At 37.5% G+C, this 15,127-nt stretch overlaps 1 protein-coding gene across 8 annotated transcripts in view; it reads right to left on the bottom strand.

Annotated features, from left to right (window-relative positions):
- Window positions 1–15,127, bottom strand: part of SYT1 (synaptotagmin 1) — a 357,712-nt gene that overhangs the window by 85,715 nt on the left and 256,870 nt on the right. For all 8 annotated transcript variants that reach the window (XM_080604950.1, XM_080604945.1, XM_080604951.1 and 5 more), the window contains one exon: window positions 9,223–9,407. In XM_080604950.1, coding sequence (XP_080461076.1) covers window positions 9,223–9,407 — 185 coding nt within the window. The remainder of the gene's footprint in view (window positions 1–9,222; window positions 9,408–15,127) is intronic.

The raw sequence follows: 15,127 nt of genomic DNA, 5'->3' as shown, positions 1-15,127 counted from the left end.
TGAATGAAATCTGTAACTAGTTTGAACCAGGGGTACAGACATAAATTTACATATGCCATTAGGATTTTCGTTTCTGTGCCATGCTTAGTCAATTGTTCCCAAGCTCATCTACTCTGCAGTGGTTCCTACAACAAATAGGGCTAAATTACAGCAATCTGAGATCCACAGTTCAATCTGCTGGCTCTTTCTTCACTTCCATCACATAATTAAGGGTGGTTTTACAGTCTCCTCTTTTCTTCTGGGTTGTTAAAGAAAATGCTTTGTTTTCAATTTTTTGTAGTTTCATCTTTTGCATAAAAACTAGAAAGAACAAAACAAAGCACTGCTTTTGATCACAATTCTACAGACTCCACACCCTGCAGTGGGTTTTTGCAATTCCTGGGCTTCCTCCCCGCTCCACTCCAGCACTCAAGAGAAGCCTCTTGATGGTGACACTGCCCTTCTGATTCTTTGAACATCCCTTGCTTCCAGCTCAGTTCCACCAACGGCCACGTGCCCTGTCACTGCTATTCACCACAAACCACAAGATATCTTTGGGAATTTAAAAAGCTTTATGTATTCTTTTATTTACTCCCTCCCAACAGTGTATTTTCTTGCCCTCTGTACAGCAAAGCAGAGGCCACAATTCCATCTGAGTCACTGTGAGGACACGAAGAAGGTGTATACACCAAGAAGGTGTATTTTGCTTTTTGATTCTGCTCTCAGTTATCTTTGTGTATCGTTAATGCCTACTTCACAATCTATTGAGGACAGCAAGCAGAAACAACGTGTTTTACTGTTGTGTGTATGGAAACACTTTCATTAGCAGTGTTTTAGGGTTGCTTATATTTGAGGGGTGACCTGTGGCATCACTTTTAAGGAAGCAAGTTACCAATAAGCCAGGAGACGTGTTAGATTGAAAGCATAACTATGACTGCTGTAAGGTTATTTGTGGCACAGTGCATGCTGCAGTCTGAGTTCTTTCTACATCTGTCCTATCAATAAGTCTTCTTGTTCATGTGGGGCGGAGGATTTTTCTTAACATGTGAGTGATGCCCAGCCCTCAGGCTTGTGCAATGCCTGCTGAGTTGAATGGAAGAAAACAATATTATTTTGTAGCGAGAATGTTCTGTGCCATGTCCAACAACAAATTTATCAGAAAGGCAATTTTTCCTCCTATTGATGTCCGCACCTAGGAATGGCTGCGTTTCCACTAATGGTGGTGCACGTCTTATCAATTTTCACATTTGAGTAGACCACAATTCTGATGTGGCCAATTTTTATCCTGGGGAAAAAGAAAAGCCTTTAAAAATTCCTGGCTGATTCCCTATCACAAAACAGAAAAGCCTGCAATTGCAACACATTCTCTATCAGAGTCCCTCAGAAGGAAAGACAACATTTCATTCTTTCAGCATCTGCCTTCTCTCCATGAATTAATTTAAAGAGCATGTTGTGCATGGGTTTCCAGTAGCTGAGCCAGGCTTTGGTCACTGTGAAATCTACTTTGCCATTACTGCTGTAAGACTGTTCGCCTCACACATCAGCAGTGGGCCACACCAATGCACAGAATGAGCACAGCCCTGCTGTGTCCAGCATGCGATGCCTTGACATTACTTCCTTGCTTGTTATCCAGGTTTTAAATGGTCTGTTGGATTATTCAAAGGCTTTCTTTCTTTAGGAGCTTGATGACACAAGGCCATCACATTCAGCTTAAGAGCTCCCTGAATTGTTGGGGTACTGAAATACTTACTACTTTTGGTTCAATGGAGGAACACAGCAAAAAGTTGGAACTAAGTCCCCAAATCATTTTTTTTTCTTGTAGACAGTGTTTATTTGCTGAAAAGAGATGCAGTCAATCTCAACCTGGGGGCCTATTTTGGAAGTTCACCCGGTGGGTCAGGGCTGTGCTTTGAACACAGGGCCCATGTGCATGAACAAAAAGAAGCAAGCGTTTTTGAAAGTACGCTAGCATGCTCTGCCCCCACTTCCCATATGGCAGTGGTTCGTTGTGCTAAGCAGCAGGCTGTGAGTAGGAGGCAGATTTAGGCTGCTTGGCCAGTGCATGCTGCTCAATCAATTGTTCTTCATCCTCCCCAAATGAATGGCAAAGGGCCAGATGGAAACATGCTTTGGGATAGAGCTGGATCCTGGGCATGGGAGGACCACTCCGAGTACTAAATTTATTTCTGTTTGAGAAATTTGTCATACTATATAATTAGTGCTACATCTATTTAACAGTGAAAATTAATCTAAATATAGCCAGACATGATTTATTGGGTGCAACATTGACATACAGAAGAAAAAGCTGGCAAAGAACTGTCCTTTTGGCTTATTTGCATAAAAAGAGATAATCTTTGACCATCCTCTCAACAGTACCTTGTCAAGACCCAAGATATTCTCATGCTTTAAGGTTATTCTGCTATTTATACCTATTATCCACTATTTTGTTTGTAAACAATAAATTCCTTTGCTTAAAGGAATTAAAACTCCAGTAGGTTTTGAAATATACACATTATTGATATGAACTGCTGTTCCTTTTGTAGGTTATTCACTTCTGCTAACTTCAGGCACTTAGTGTAAGAGTTTAGCTCTCCATATAATCAGTAGATACAGGTAAATGTGTGATTCAAATCACTTAATTTACAGAATAATTGCATACTCCCTAGACACCATTCATTAGAAACCTGCAGACTCTGGTCTTGAATAAAGAGTTCAAAACCTGGTCTGTTAATCAAGAGAATGCAAGAAAAAAAACATCTTAACTATGGAAGCTTCCAGTAGCAAGACCTTCAGTATAGAAAACAAGACATATAAGAAAATGAGTAGGATCCATATCTTCATATCATTCTAACATTACAATAGGTTACAATAAAAGTAATTAATTATTTTACCGGACAAAAAGGAGGAAAAAGAAACTAAGGAAGCAGGCAAAGCAAGCTTCTATGTCTTGTTGGGAATGGCTGAGAAGAAGAGATAGGAATGCAAATAAGCCCAGACTTGTGGCTCACAGCTGTTGCTTTCATAATTTCCAGGTTCTGAAGTCTAATATAAATCTGAGCTAAATAAGAGTATTGCAGAAAACCCTGCAGAACACAAACACTCATATATAGCACTGTATCTTCATAAACATTCTGCTTTCACATTTTTCAGGAAGTTTTATGCATCCTGCACAGTTGGTTTCTGAGACAGGTGTTGAAAAAAAAAAAAAAAGCAGGATGATTGCTCAAGCCTGAGGTTGAATTAATACACAAATGGGGCTCAATCAACCCATTTTGACTATTACAGTATAGTTATTGTTCTTGTTTTCGAAGAATGACTTGTTCACTTTATTTTTGACTAGTTTTCTGCGCTGTACTGGGTCTGAAGCACATATTGTCTTTCTGAGTGTGAATAGGAGATACTTCATTGCATCATGGATAAACCATGGTGAACATTAATGTCAGCATGGGCTGAAGATGCCAACAAATGGGAATTGAATGGGAATTGGCTTGATGAGACCGGCAGACAGCACCATGGAATAAATACACTGACTATTCTCTAGGCATTCAACAGGGAAAACAAATAAACACACAAGCAAACATTGCAGAAGAAAAGACCAGCAATGGAATTGCTGTCCCCCAAGAAGATCCCATTGGATTATATCTGGCAATAAAGGCTTGGGTTCCCTCAAATGAAATCCAGGCTCTCTGGAATTTGTTTCAGATTTTCCCCAACTTCACTTTTGGTATCTTCTTCACTGGCTGTTCACAGGTCAACACACTACTTTGAAATGTTTCTGAGAGCACCTAACATTAAAAAGCTTTTCCCTTCAGTATTTTCTTTCTACGAGGGGAAGGGTGTTTACTGATCAACAGCTAAAATCAAAAGGTGAAGTAGTCAAAGAAAATCATTACATGCTGAAGTTTGGTTGAGTGAAATTGCAGCACTCACTATCATATTACTTTATAATGCCCCATAATTTCACTGCTATTAATACACGAAAATTAAACAGATGAAGTTATGATGAAGTCAGTACATAACCCCAGTGGAAAGGAAGGCCTACATAGAGGAAAAAAAAGCATACAGAGAAATCAGTGATAGACTGAAGGCCACAGTAAGTCAGCAGCACAGTCAAGAACATACTTTATAGGTTCCAGGGTATAGTACATATACCTGATATGAAGTCTCCTCTTTCGCCTAACAGACACATCCATTGTAAAACAAAAATCTTTCACTAGTGACAGTGTTTCACCTTGATGCAATGAAGAATGACTGAGATATTAAATCTCCTTCTCTACAAATGCTTTGTGACCTAATAAAAGGTACAGCCAACCACAGCAATTATTCTCCAAGCAATAGGGATAAATTTTACTAATTTTTCAGTGTTGCTGTTCATGACTGAAATGATTACGTCTATTCCTTTCCTCAGCAGAGGCTGAGCTTAAGCAAGAATTTTGCTGTATCAGTGCATTAAATTCAGACCCAATAATTCAGCAGCAAGAATAGTGTCTAGAGCTGGATGTTTGGGGCCTTTTTTTTTTTTTTCCTAAGGGAAAAAGTAGTGGCAGCCCTACTGGAGGCATGGAAGAGACTGGAAAGTTACAAAGATAAAAATTGTGAAGAGAAGATCTCATAAAAACACTAGCGATAGTGGTCACTCAGATGCACCAACAGAAATCTGCAGTAAGACCACTTAAAGCATTTACATGGTGTATAAAGAACTTAAAGCATGTGCACTGTACTGAGATGATAGGAGAGCATACAATAAGTTTCATGAAGTACCAATAATTTTAGTGACACTAAGAAAAAGACAGTAAAAATACATACTGCTTTTGTCTACTTTTGATATGATGACATTTATACAAGAAGAAAATAACACTAGCAAGTTATTTTTAGGTGCCTATCAATTTTAAACTTGAGCTTTCTAGTACAGTTTGATTTAATATTTTAACTAAAGAAAAAATGACAACCTCTTTTCTCTATACCTCTGCTATCCTCCCCCCCACCAAGAAAATACCCAATCAGTTTGGTTCAGCTTCTTGATGTGTGTACCAAAGCTACTACATATAAATCTCAGCTGAGGAGCCAGCGCTGTCAGAAGACTATATGTATCAGAGCTTTAGACTAGGTGCGTCCAAATAGTGAAATAAACCTACCGCAAGTGACAATCCAGAACAGTCATGAGACACAACATAGACAAGGAGGACATAGAAGGAAGAAATAAAAATTAAAACATCCACATACAAACATTAGTAAAAACCACGGAGAAATGACCTTTTCACAGTAGTACATTCTTATAATAATTTGCCTCTCCAGAAGGAATCATACCCTCCCCCTAGCCCTTCATGGAGCTGTGTGCTCTACTTGAATAAGTAACCACTGCCTGCAGTAGAATTGTGTTTAAAGATTGAAAACCTAATCTTTACTTCATCTCTTCTCCAACTTTACTGCAACCAAATTTGCAGTATCTTTACTTATGTCAAGCTATATGGATCTATAAGGGTTTGGCATGGATGTGCAGGTCTGCATGGGCACAAGTAAGGGAGAAGTTCTCTTTGACAAATGAAACCAGGCTAAGATGGAAATTATACTTCCAGAGGCTGATACTTTCAATTTGCCAAATGCTGCTCCCTTTCAAGTTCTGTGTGCCTAGGGAACTAGGATCTTGCAAGATGCCAAGTGCCTATCAACTGCTATTATGTACTCTCAGCTGAAGGCAGCAGGTAATTAGCACTTGCACGTTCAGGCCTAACAATGACAACTAAGCTTTTTGTTTTTTGACAACATTTCAGATCTTTGGTACTGTACATTGCCCTTTATAAAGAAAGTTATTATTATTTTTGTAACCCTTTCTATTTTATGGCAGAACCTCTAACGTGGTTCATTTCTCTTTACTGAAATATTGCACATTTAAGATTGCCTGTAGCTCAGCATGCACTGATAATTCAGAATTAAGCTATCAGAAGAAACAATTGGAAAGAAAAGATAGCAAAAAATTAAAACATTAGGAATTACATTGCTAAAAACTATTGAACACCAAGGACTTAAAATCTGTACACTACCAGACTGCTAGGTAAGAATTTAAAGGGCTAATTCAAGTAGCCTGTTTTTGAAATCCCAGACAGTGAAAGGGAAGGTTGGCTGGAGACTTGGTGATGCATTCACTTATTAAGGGTCTGACATTTACATCAGCAGAGATTCTATCTTCAGGTTTAACTGTGCAAAACAAACCATGCTGGTTAAATTGCAAAATATTTGGGCAAAAGTATAATTAAATACCTATATAGAATATTTTGAAAGGAATCATCTTGAAATAGTTAATTATGAAACATTTCAAAGTTTGAGCTATCTTTGTTGACAGATAAGAAACCATGATTCAGCTTTTTATCATTTTTTCCCATGAAAAATAAACTCCATATTAATTACATAATACAATTTTGCATTTAAAATATTTATTTTCCAAGAACCCATGGTCATTTATCCAGGTCCTAACAAATATAATTAAAAACACTGAATAATATATTGTAAGTGCAACAGTGGTCTTAAATGATACGGAAAAAACTCCACATAAATATCAACCAACAAATTGTACATTATTTATCCTACAACAAAGTGTTAGGTTTGGTATCATTAGTAACATTGGCAGAATACAACAAATGTCACAACGATTTTTTCCACAAACATAATCAAAGAGTTCTTCCAAATTATGCTTGCTTCAATGGGAAGAAGTTGGCTAACAGTAGCCCAGGGTGACCCAACAATTGATGATATGATTTTCCATGCGTGGCTGTGGGGAAATATCTCACAATTACTTAATAACAATAACCAGAACAATATCTATAAATCCAATACAAGGAATTCTTGAATCCTAAACCAAGGTGCTTAAAGAAAAGAGGTTTCACATTTGTCATATAGAGAAAACAAAATCAGTAAAATACAAAAATCTTTTTCAGAGGAGAACCCAAAATTTCTGTTGTCTTCTGAGCTCAACCTCACTAATCTTCCTGAACTTGGAACAGGTGCATCTACATTAGTGATTTTGTGTTCTAATGAGGTTGTTTTCAGGTACAGATTTGCCTCGTGTCTACACTTGGGAGTTTTGCACTTCAATACACCAGTGTGACATATGAAAAACATCTTTCCTCCTGGTGGAACCAAGGTTGAAACTGTGCACCTGGGTGCTGTCTGAAGTGGTCCACTTGCAGTGTGGATGCAAGGGACTCTGTCCACTTGCTCTCTTTGCTTGTGTAGGAGTCTGTGAGTTGTGGTAAGACAATCTGGGATGGCTATAGGGAAATCTGCTTTGTATTTCCTACTGGCTGTAGACACATGACTACACCTGGAACCTACAACTGGTATGACCTTTGTTAGCTGTAGTGTAAGATTAAGCCTCACTCTTTCCTTTGCCTCTCAGATGCTGACAGTGTGTACAATGGCCACTACAAAATGTTGATACATACAGCTTGACAGTAATGAATTTTGCCAAAGTTTGGTGTAGTGTATAACCTAGAAAAGTTAACTACTGTCTAATATATTAACATTTCAGTAGTAGCTATTGCAATTAACTAGTATGAACAGGTAAAAAACAACTGAATTTTTAGTATTTTTCTTTTCATACTGTCCACTTAGCAACAACAACAAAAACTGCCCTCTTGTGTGATGTTGGAAACTTGATATAGCTCTGATAGCTCTGCACCTTTGAAGTGTATCCATTGTTTTCCTCCCCTTACCTGAGCTCATTTCACACTCCACTAAGGTGATCCAGCTGCAGTTGGCCATCAAACTTGTAAGGTCTCCTCACCCACCTTTCTTGCTTTCCTCCTATCATATCTCACATACTTGGAGAATTGTGCTAACCTGTTCCAAGACTCTTGAAGACTGGGTGATGAGCTCTATCCATTGCTGCTCCATCACTGTATAGTGGGATCCCACCACTGGTTCTGGTCTGCTCTGTTCACCTAGCTACTGTACTCGAGGGTTTTCTTCTTGGACCTTGTTCTTGATCTAATGACACTAGTCCTCAGGTTCCCAGATTTAGCTTGTACTAATCAACTTGCTTTCAGTTCAGCTTTCTTCACACACTAAATTGTGTCCAGCTTATTGAAGGAACTACTCATTCCTTACCTTGCTTTTATCTTCTCTCTTTGGCTGGATAAGCATTTCTGGTTTGCTCTGACTCAATCTTACAAAGGGTCTTGGAAGCACAGACACATGTAATATCTTTACAATAGTCTCCTACTGAGGAGGTTTTGCAAAGGAGTTCTCTAACTCTCCTGAGAACTTTCTGTTTGAAAAATGCAGCCCTTTGTCTTAGCTTAGGAAATATGGCATTGCATTAAGGACACATGAATTCTTCACATTTATTATTTCCCCGTTCTTCTGCTTATTCTTAACAGTTTTCCTTATGAATTCTTAGCAGCAGAATCACCAGGAAGGACAATACTAAAACCCTGGCAATATATATATATATATATATACATATATATATACACACATATATTTATATTTTTTCTTTCAGGAACATATTAATTAAGTCTGTGGCACTGAGGATTAGGTCCTGTAACCTTCTGCTTCTCTTGCGTAAAACAGATCTAAATGACAAGTTTTCTTGCCCTCATGAAAATGATACTACTCAAAGGACATTATGCTAATCTCTTCCTCCAAGTTACTCCATTGACTTACAGCTACAAGTACGTTCTGTTATCTTTAATCTCCTCCTCTCTAATACAAAATCTCCCAGCACCACTGTGCTGAATGACCCATGCTCGCTCTTTTTGATTGTTTTTCCTTGTTTCTATGCTTCTCATTTTCTCCTCTATATCGTTGTTTGTTTCTCAGTTGAACTTATGCTTTTGTGTAAAAAGAAATTCAGAGTACAGATCTGTTTGTTTATCATTGATGCTCAGAACCACTGCTAGAAAGACATACAAATGTTGTACTTAGTCTTGGTCAAAGTCCTGAAAAAGGACAGCTGAAAATTGCACACATTTACTGCATTTTTGGGACAGCCAAGATACTGTCAATAAACTTGCCCCTTCCAGATGAGTCACTACACTCCTGTTCATTTTTTTAGCAGAGAAGAGAAACTGGCTGACTGCTTTATCAGTGATGCCATACCCATATTCATTTTTTGTGATACAACTGAGAAGATGCTGACAATGTCTCCTCTTCACAAAGCCACTATTGAGGCAAAAAACAAAACATTTTTGTAGATGCATCCTTCAAATACAACTCAAGAATTGAAGAAAAGGAGAGGTACTTTACCTGGTCTTTCATGGTTTTCCCTAAATCTTTAACATCTTTCATGTTAATAGCATTCTTCCCTCCCTTCTCCTTTCCCTTCTTCTTGTTCTTCTTTTTGAACAAGCATTTCTTACAGAGACAAAAGCAGCAGGTAAGGATTAATAGGACTGCAACTATGGCTATGGCTATTAAGGCCCAAGGTGGCACTGGAAAAGAAAAAGAAACACACACAAAAAGAAAGTGGTAAACTGTTAGTAGGGTTAAATCTAGAAACAAGCACATTTCTTTCACAGATAAGCCTTTTGCAAAGAAAATACCTTGCAGAAATACCTGAAATTCGTTCTAAAATATGCTGTCATCATTTGTACATTTCTCCCAAGCAAGCATTTGCACACACAATGCCAATTTAACTCATCTATCTATTTAAGTGCCTGGTGACACAGATCAAACTAACTTGCAGCTATTTTGATTAATTGACCATCTTAAAACAGTATGTCCAAAATATTTACACTGTGCAAATCTGTAAAATGCTTGGCACATTTAGGCAATCGCTTCTTTCTTTAATCATCTCCACAACCCACCTGGCACTGTATTGTGGCTGAATAGGGTGGAACTGACTTGGACTTTCCTGTTTTCAGAACAGCATCCGTTCCAAGCAGTCAAGTTTTGATGAAGAGCCCTTCTCCTCTGCCCATTGCTGTACCTGACAGACTCACAGACTCCTCACAACAGATGTAGGTTGAGGCCACCAGTAAACACTGACCAAGGGCACAGGACTGTCAAACCAAGGGCGTTTGTGCTATTAGTCATCATGCCCTAACACTAGCAGAGTTTTAGTACATAAGTATATTTTCACCTATAGTTTTCTACCAAGAAAAGCATAGTTCAAAGTTCAAATATTTCATTCAGTCCAGGATGCTGGACACAGCTGTAGTATGAATAAATAATACAAAATACTTACTATGATAAAATGGTCTTGTTAAAAATCAGAGTTTTGGAAAAAAATGAATTAACTTGAACACAAGTAGTCCAGGAGTGAATTGTCTTCATTCAACTCAGCTTTAATGACCACTGATGCTCACATTTAACCTGAACACCCAGTGAAACTTCAAATATTTTAAGCTGTCATTTTCTAAAATCTCTAAACACATTCACTCTACTAGGTCTGTAGGTTACTTTCTAACTGTTTTACCTAAAGGTCTGTAATATGATACAGAGCAAAACTGAAGAGTGAATAAAATTTGACAAGTTGACATCAGTGAATCACAGAAGTGAATGGACAGCATAAATAGAGAAAATTAATTGCTTAAAGAAGCTAAGCAGAGTGTGAAGAATGGTCACTGGAAATTCCAGTAGAATTTACCAGTTCAGAAAGAGGACAAAGCACCTAAACCTTCCCTACTCTAAGTTTAATGACCACATTTCTAACTTTTATTCAAATGTTATTAGTGACAGATACAAAAATCATGTAGGAAAAATAGTTAAACAATAATTTCTGTAATACTTTTTGTGCATCCAAATGTTCATTAAATGCAGCTGCTATAAAAGGGAAGCTATGTACCATATGTAGAACAAATGAGAACTGATTACTAAACAAATGAATGTTAAAAGATAAAGAGTGAACAGATTAACAGCTGTTTATGGGATGTATTTTATGGAGTCAGCAGCAGCAATTCTGCAGTAAAAGTTGCATTAGATCTGCACTTATCACATCTTAAAATGTGTATTTCATGCACTAATGATTTCATTTTTACTTCAGATCTGGTGTGATAACTCCTCGTAGCACAACTGACTCTCCTACTAAATTTTATTTTTTCATCTGACACTCACAAATGTGAAAGCATTGCCTTTTAGAGGCAATGTGTATTCTTTTCAAATTTAAACTTCATGCATGTGCCTAGACTGCACTAGACACTTGGCCTTTGAAATTGTATTTATATAACACTGTACTTTATATCTGAGCTAATTCTTAGGAATTCTGACAATATGAAATGAATGATGTGCCTAAATTTATCAGCTATTTGTTTTGCTCCTTGTCAGGAGTGCTCAAAGCATGATGTGAGGGAACATGGGGAGCAGCAGTATGGGATAGGTTTGGGGCGGGATGGCACTGTGGGAGGAAAAAGAGGACGGGCACAGCTAATGCAGGTAAGCTAGGAGAATCAAGGAATTGAGACAGGGAATGTGGGCGTTAATAGGATATATACATACACATCCTACAGATGAAAAAACTTGTGTAGGTAGTGAGTTCAGATGCCTATGTGCTGAAACTATTGTGCAAAGTGGTATTCTGGCACTGTTGCCTTGGTTTTCTGGAGCATGAACAATGTAGGGTGCCTTGGGGAGCATTTTAAACACTTGCAGTACCTCAGCTTCTTTTTTATCATGTATTGTCTGCTCTCATCTATTTGTAATTTAATGTCACCCAATAGCTCTTGTGATGCAATTAAAGGACCACCAAATTAATATCTGAGACACCAAAAATTATGCAGAATTCCTCATTATCTCTTCAAAGAATATATACTACCTTTTTATTACAGAAAGCATAAGTAATAAATGATAAAAATTTGGGGGTTCCCAAAATCCAGACATTTTCAAAAATGCCTTCAGCATTCAAGACTGAAAAAGCAAAAAGGAATGAACATTTTTTCCCCAATAAAAGTGTACTATCTCTGTCAAGGAGATGGCTCAGCAGAACGTTGTCTCCAACAGACATTGCTAAATCTAACACTGCTGGCAGGGGATGTACATGCTAGATTTAAGACAAGTGAAACGTACAGTTATTGTTAACTTTGAAATGATGCTCGTTGTCTTTCAAAAGCATTATTTAAATAAATGTTAATAATTTTTACATGACAGCCAAGATTTTACAAAATTATTAAAAATCCAACATTATTATTATTGTCCCAAAATTATTAAAGACTTTGAAGGTTCTACTCAATTCATGACACTGCCAGAAGATCTTGAATTCCAGAAAGCAATAAGTTTCTAAAAATTAGTTTTGTATAAAGTATTCTCAGGGTGGACAGTCCAGAATGAAGTGACCAATGTCACTATAGCTTTGGAATACTCAAATCTGCAGTCCTTAATTTTTTGGCATACCAACTGTGAATAATATCTATAAAAATTTTATGGACAGCATATGAATTTGGTGTTGTAGTTTGGCTTACTTTAGAGCTTCATAACGATTAATTATGGTTGAACTTTCTCGCACATAAGCAAGACTTTCAAATAATTTCATTTTCCTAGTGTTTAAATGGACAGCAAAGGGAATCTACAGTTTGAATACTACCTCCATCTATATTAAACGAGGTTGATCAGGTTCAATAGTGTAGTTTGAAACCTCAGTGGGTCTTTGGACATAATCCATTAAACAAAACACCTCTGCAGCAGACGAACTGGGATGGGTGACACAGAAAACAGATTCTGACCAAGGGATTGAGAGATATCAGAGAGCCAGAAGCGACTTGTACAATTTGTTTTACCAAGTACCAGCACAAGGGGGTGCTTTGAAACAAGCAATACTTAACCAAGCTATCAAGGAAAAGCTATAGGTTTAAGTATAATTAATATGTGCATAAGCTTTCTGGTATTTCAGTACTATTTTCTTTGTTCTGCTCCCGTGGACAAATACAGAATACTTATCTTGAAGACACTGTCATGAATCACTACCTGATTTGGTGATTCTATAAGGCTCTTAAAGACAAATCTGTTGGAGGGGATCTGCTAAGGTGGCATAGTTAGTAAGAGTAAAGTTTTGAATTAGTAGCATCGATCCAGTCCCAACAGGGTACATTCCAGGACTTAGCTCAGAAATGCAAGAGTGGAGTAAAAGGAAATTGCAGTGAACATGAAAGCTTTTTCCTGACCAATAGTGGGTCACTGAAAAGAATAAACTCTAGGATTATGTTGATAATGGAGATGTTTTTGGTACCAATACTGCATCCTTCACTCATGCTGAACATCAGTCAGACATGTAAGCAGTTAAAGGACTTGTGAGGTTTTCTTCAATATGTTGTTTCCTACCATTAAGGTCAGCCCATGTTGTATGCATATTGTGGGTCACTTGATGCATCTGTAACCATTTCATATATATGGCAGCTGTCGTGCACTGATATTATCATCTCAGTTTGGACTTGAGAAGGGATTGATGAGGCAGATCTCCAGGCCATCCCCACTTACCATGCTTGAACTCATGGTGTGCATGATGGAAATAATGTGAATATAGGCTCCCAGAGCTGCCCTAATGAAAAAGGCACTCATGCCCATGTGAGCAAATCTAGTCAGAAGCATTACATGAAGCATGCAGTGTGGTACTGGGTCCTTGGGGCTGACTGCTTCACACCACAGATTTGCTTCTATTGCACTGCACTAAACATAGCTTGTCTTCCAACCTGTAATCAAATCTTGTTCCACTGAATACATTAGATTCAAAGGAAAACATGTTTTACTGAGTTACTTGATTTAAGAGCTACAAATTGTGCCCTTTATGCAAAGATATCCTTACTTAGCCTTACACAAAAAGCTTGGAGGGGTATAGGCCTTGGGTCTAAAACTGACATTCCCGTTAGGCGATCTAAAATTATCAAATGCCTCAGAGGACATTTGACTCCAGAGGAAAGACAGTAGAGGGTAGTCACAAAATGTGTACTAGAATCAAAGTGCTGCAGTCTATAAAAGAGAATAAAACCCTTCATCCTAATAAGTTTCCTCTCTTTCTGTGTGTAATGTCACAGGAAATTTCATTAACTTAAAAAAAGAATCTAAAGAGAGAGAAGGTCAAGAAAAAAGATGAAGAGAGGAGCTGAATTAAAAAGCGAGGACTTCCATACCAAGAATGCTGTCCAATGATAACTCGCAATTAAGCAATTAAGCAGCCCCATTTAAACTGTGATAGCAAAGGACTATCAGATGATGGCAGATTCCATATTATTGTACAAAGGAGGCCCATGGCATGTTGCAATTGATACATATTAATAATCTATGTTTCAGAGGGGGAATGCTACTTAACCAGAAGATGCAACCGTCACATAGTTTTATGTAAAGCACATCACATTAGGCTAAATCTCTGGTAGCCCGAGCATGAGAGCACTGGCAGTTTTTATTTATTAAACTGTACTATTTTTTTTTCCACTTACTGCTTCTTATCAGGAAGGAAAAATAATATATAGCCATATTAAGACTTTCTGTATAGCAACTCACCAGGGGCCACATTCCAGGAACCAATTTGACTTTCATTAGAAGTTACTTAAAAAAAAAGAAAATGTACTAAAAGCACGGTAATAGATACCACTACTCATAGCAGAATGAATACAAAGGTGATCAATGCAAAGGAAAGGAAATGCTGATACACGGTAGAATGATTTGTAAAGGAGGCAGGGAAAAACTGCAAATACAAACTTAAAAATAATGATTTAAATGCTAACCTTCAGGTTTATACAGCTACATTTCCTCCCCTAACACTTATATATGAAACCTTGCTTTAACAGCATCTTAGCAAAACACTATTTTCACTTAAATTTATCTCTGATTTTTTATGTGGTCCAAGATAATGGCTTTGACCCATCACTAGAAGGAACCTCTACTAAATATCTTAACAAATGCTCTCATGCTGCATTTCCCCTTTTCTATTTTTTGAGCAATGTGCTGTTACATAATACTATCTCTATGAATAGTTTATGGGAGATACTGAGGCTTTAACTGAGATAAGAGATATGCGTTTTGACAGTGAAAGTTCCCTATGTGCAAAACAGTTTGTGAAAGTGTACTGATTACATGGGCTTCAGCCACCGAATATACTTATGCCTATAGCTTCTTTGTTAGATATCCTCATGTGAAATTATTCTGACTTCTTATAGTTAAACATTCATGTCTTTGCAAATAAACTGACATTGAATTTAGCAGTAATCCTAGACATTGCTATAAA

Source organism: Anser brachyrhynchus (assembly GCF_964034855.1).
Source record: "Anser brachyrhynchus genome assembly, chromosome: 1".
Lineage (NCBI taxonomy): Eukaryota > Metazoa > Chordata > Aves > Anseriformes > Anatidae > Anser > Anser brachyrhynchus.
Note: the sequence above shows the minus strand (reverse complement) of the source record. Positions and strands in the feature narration are given on the sequence as shown.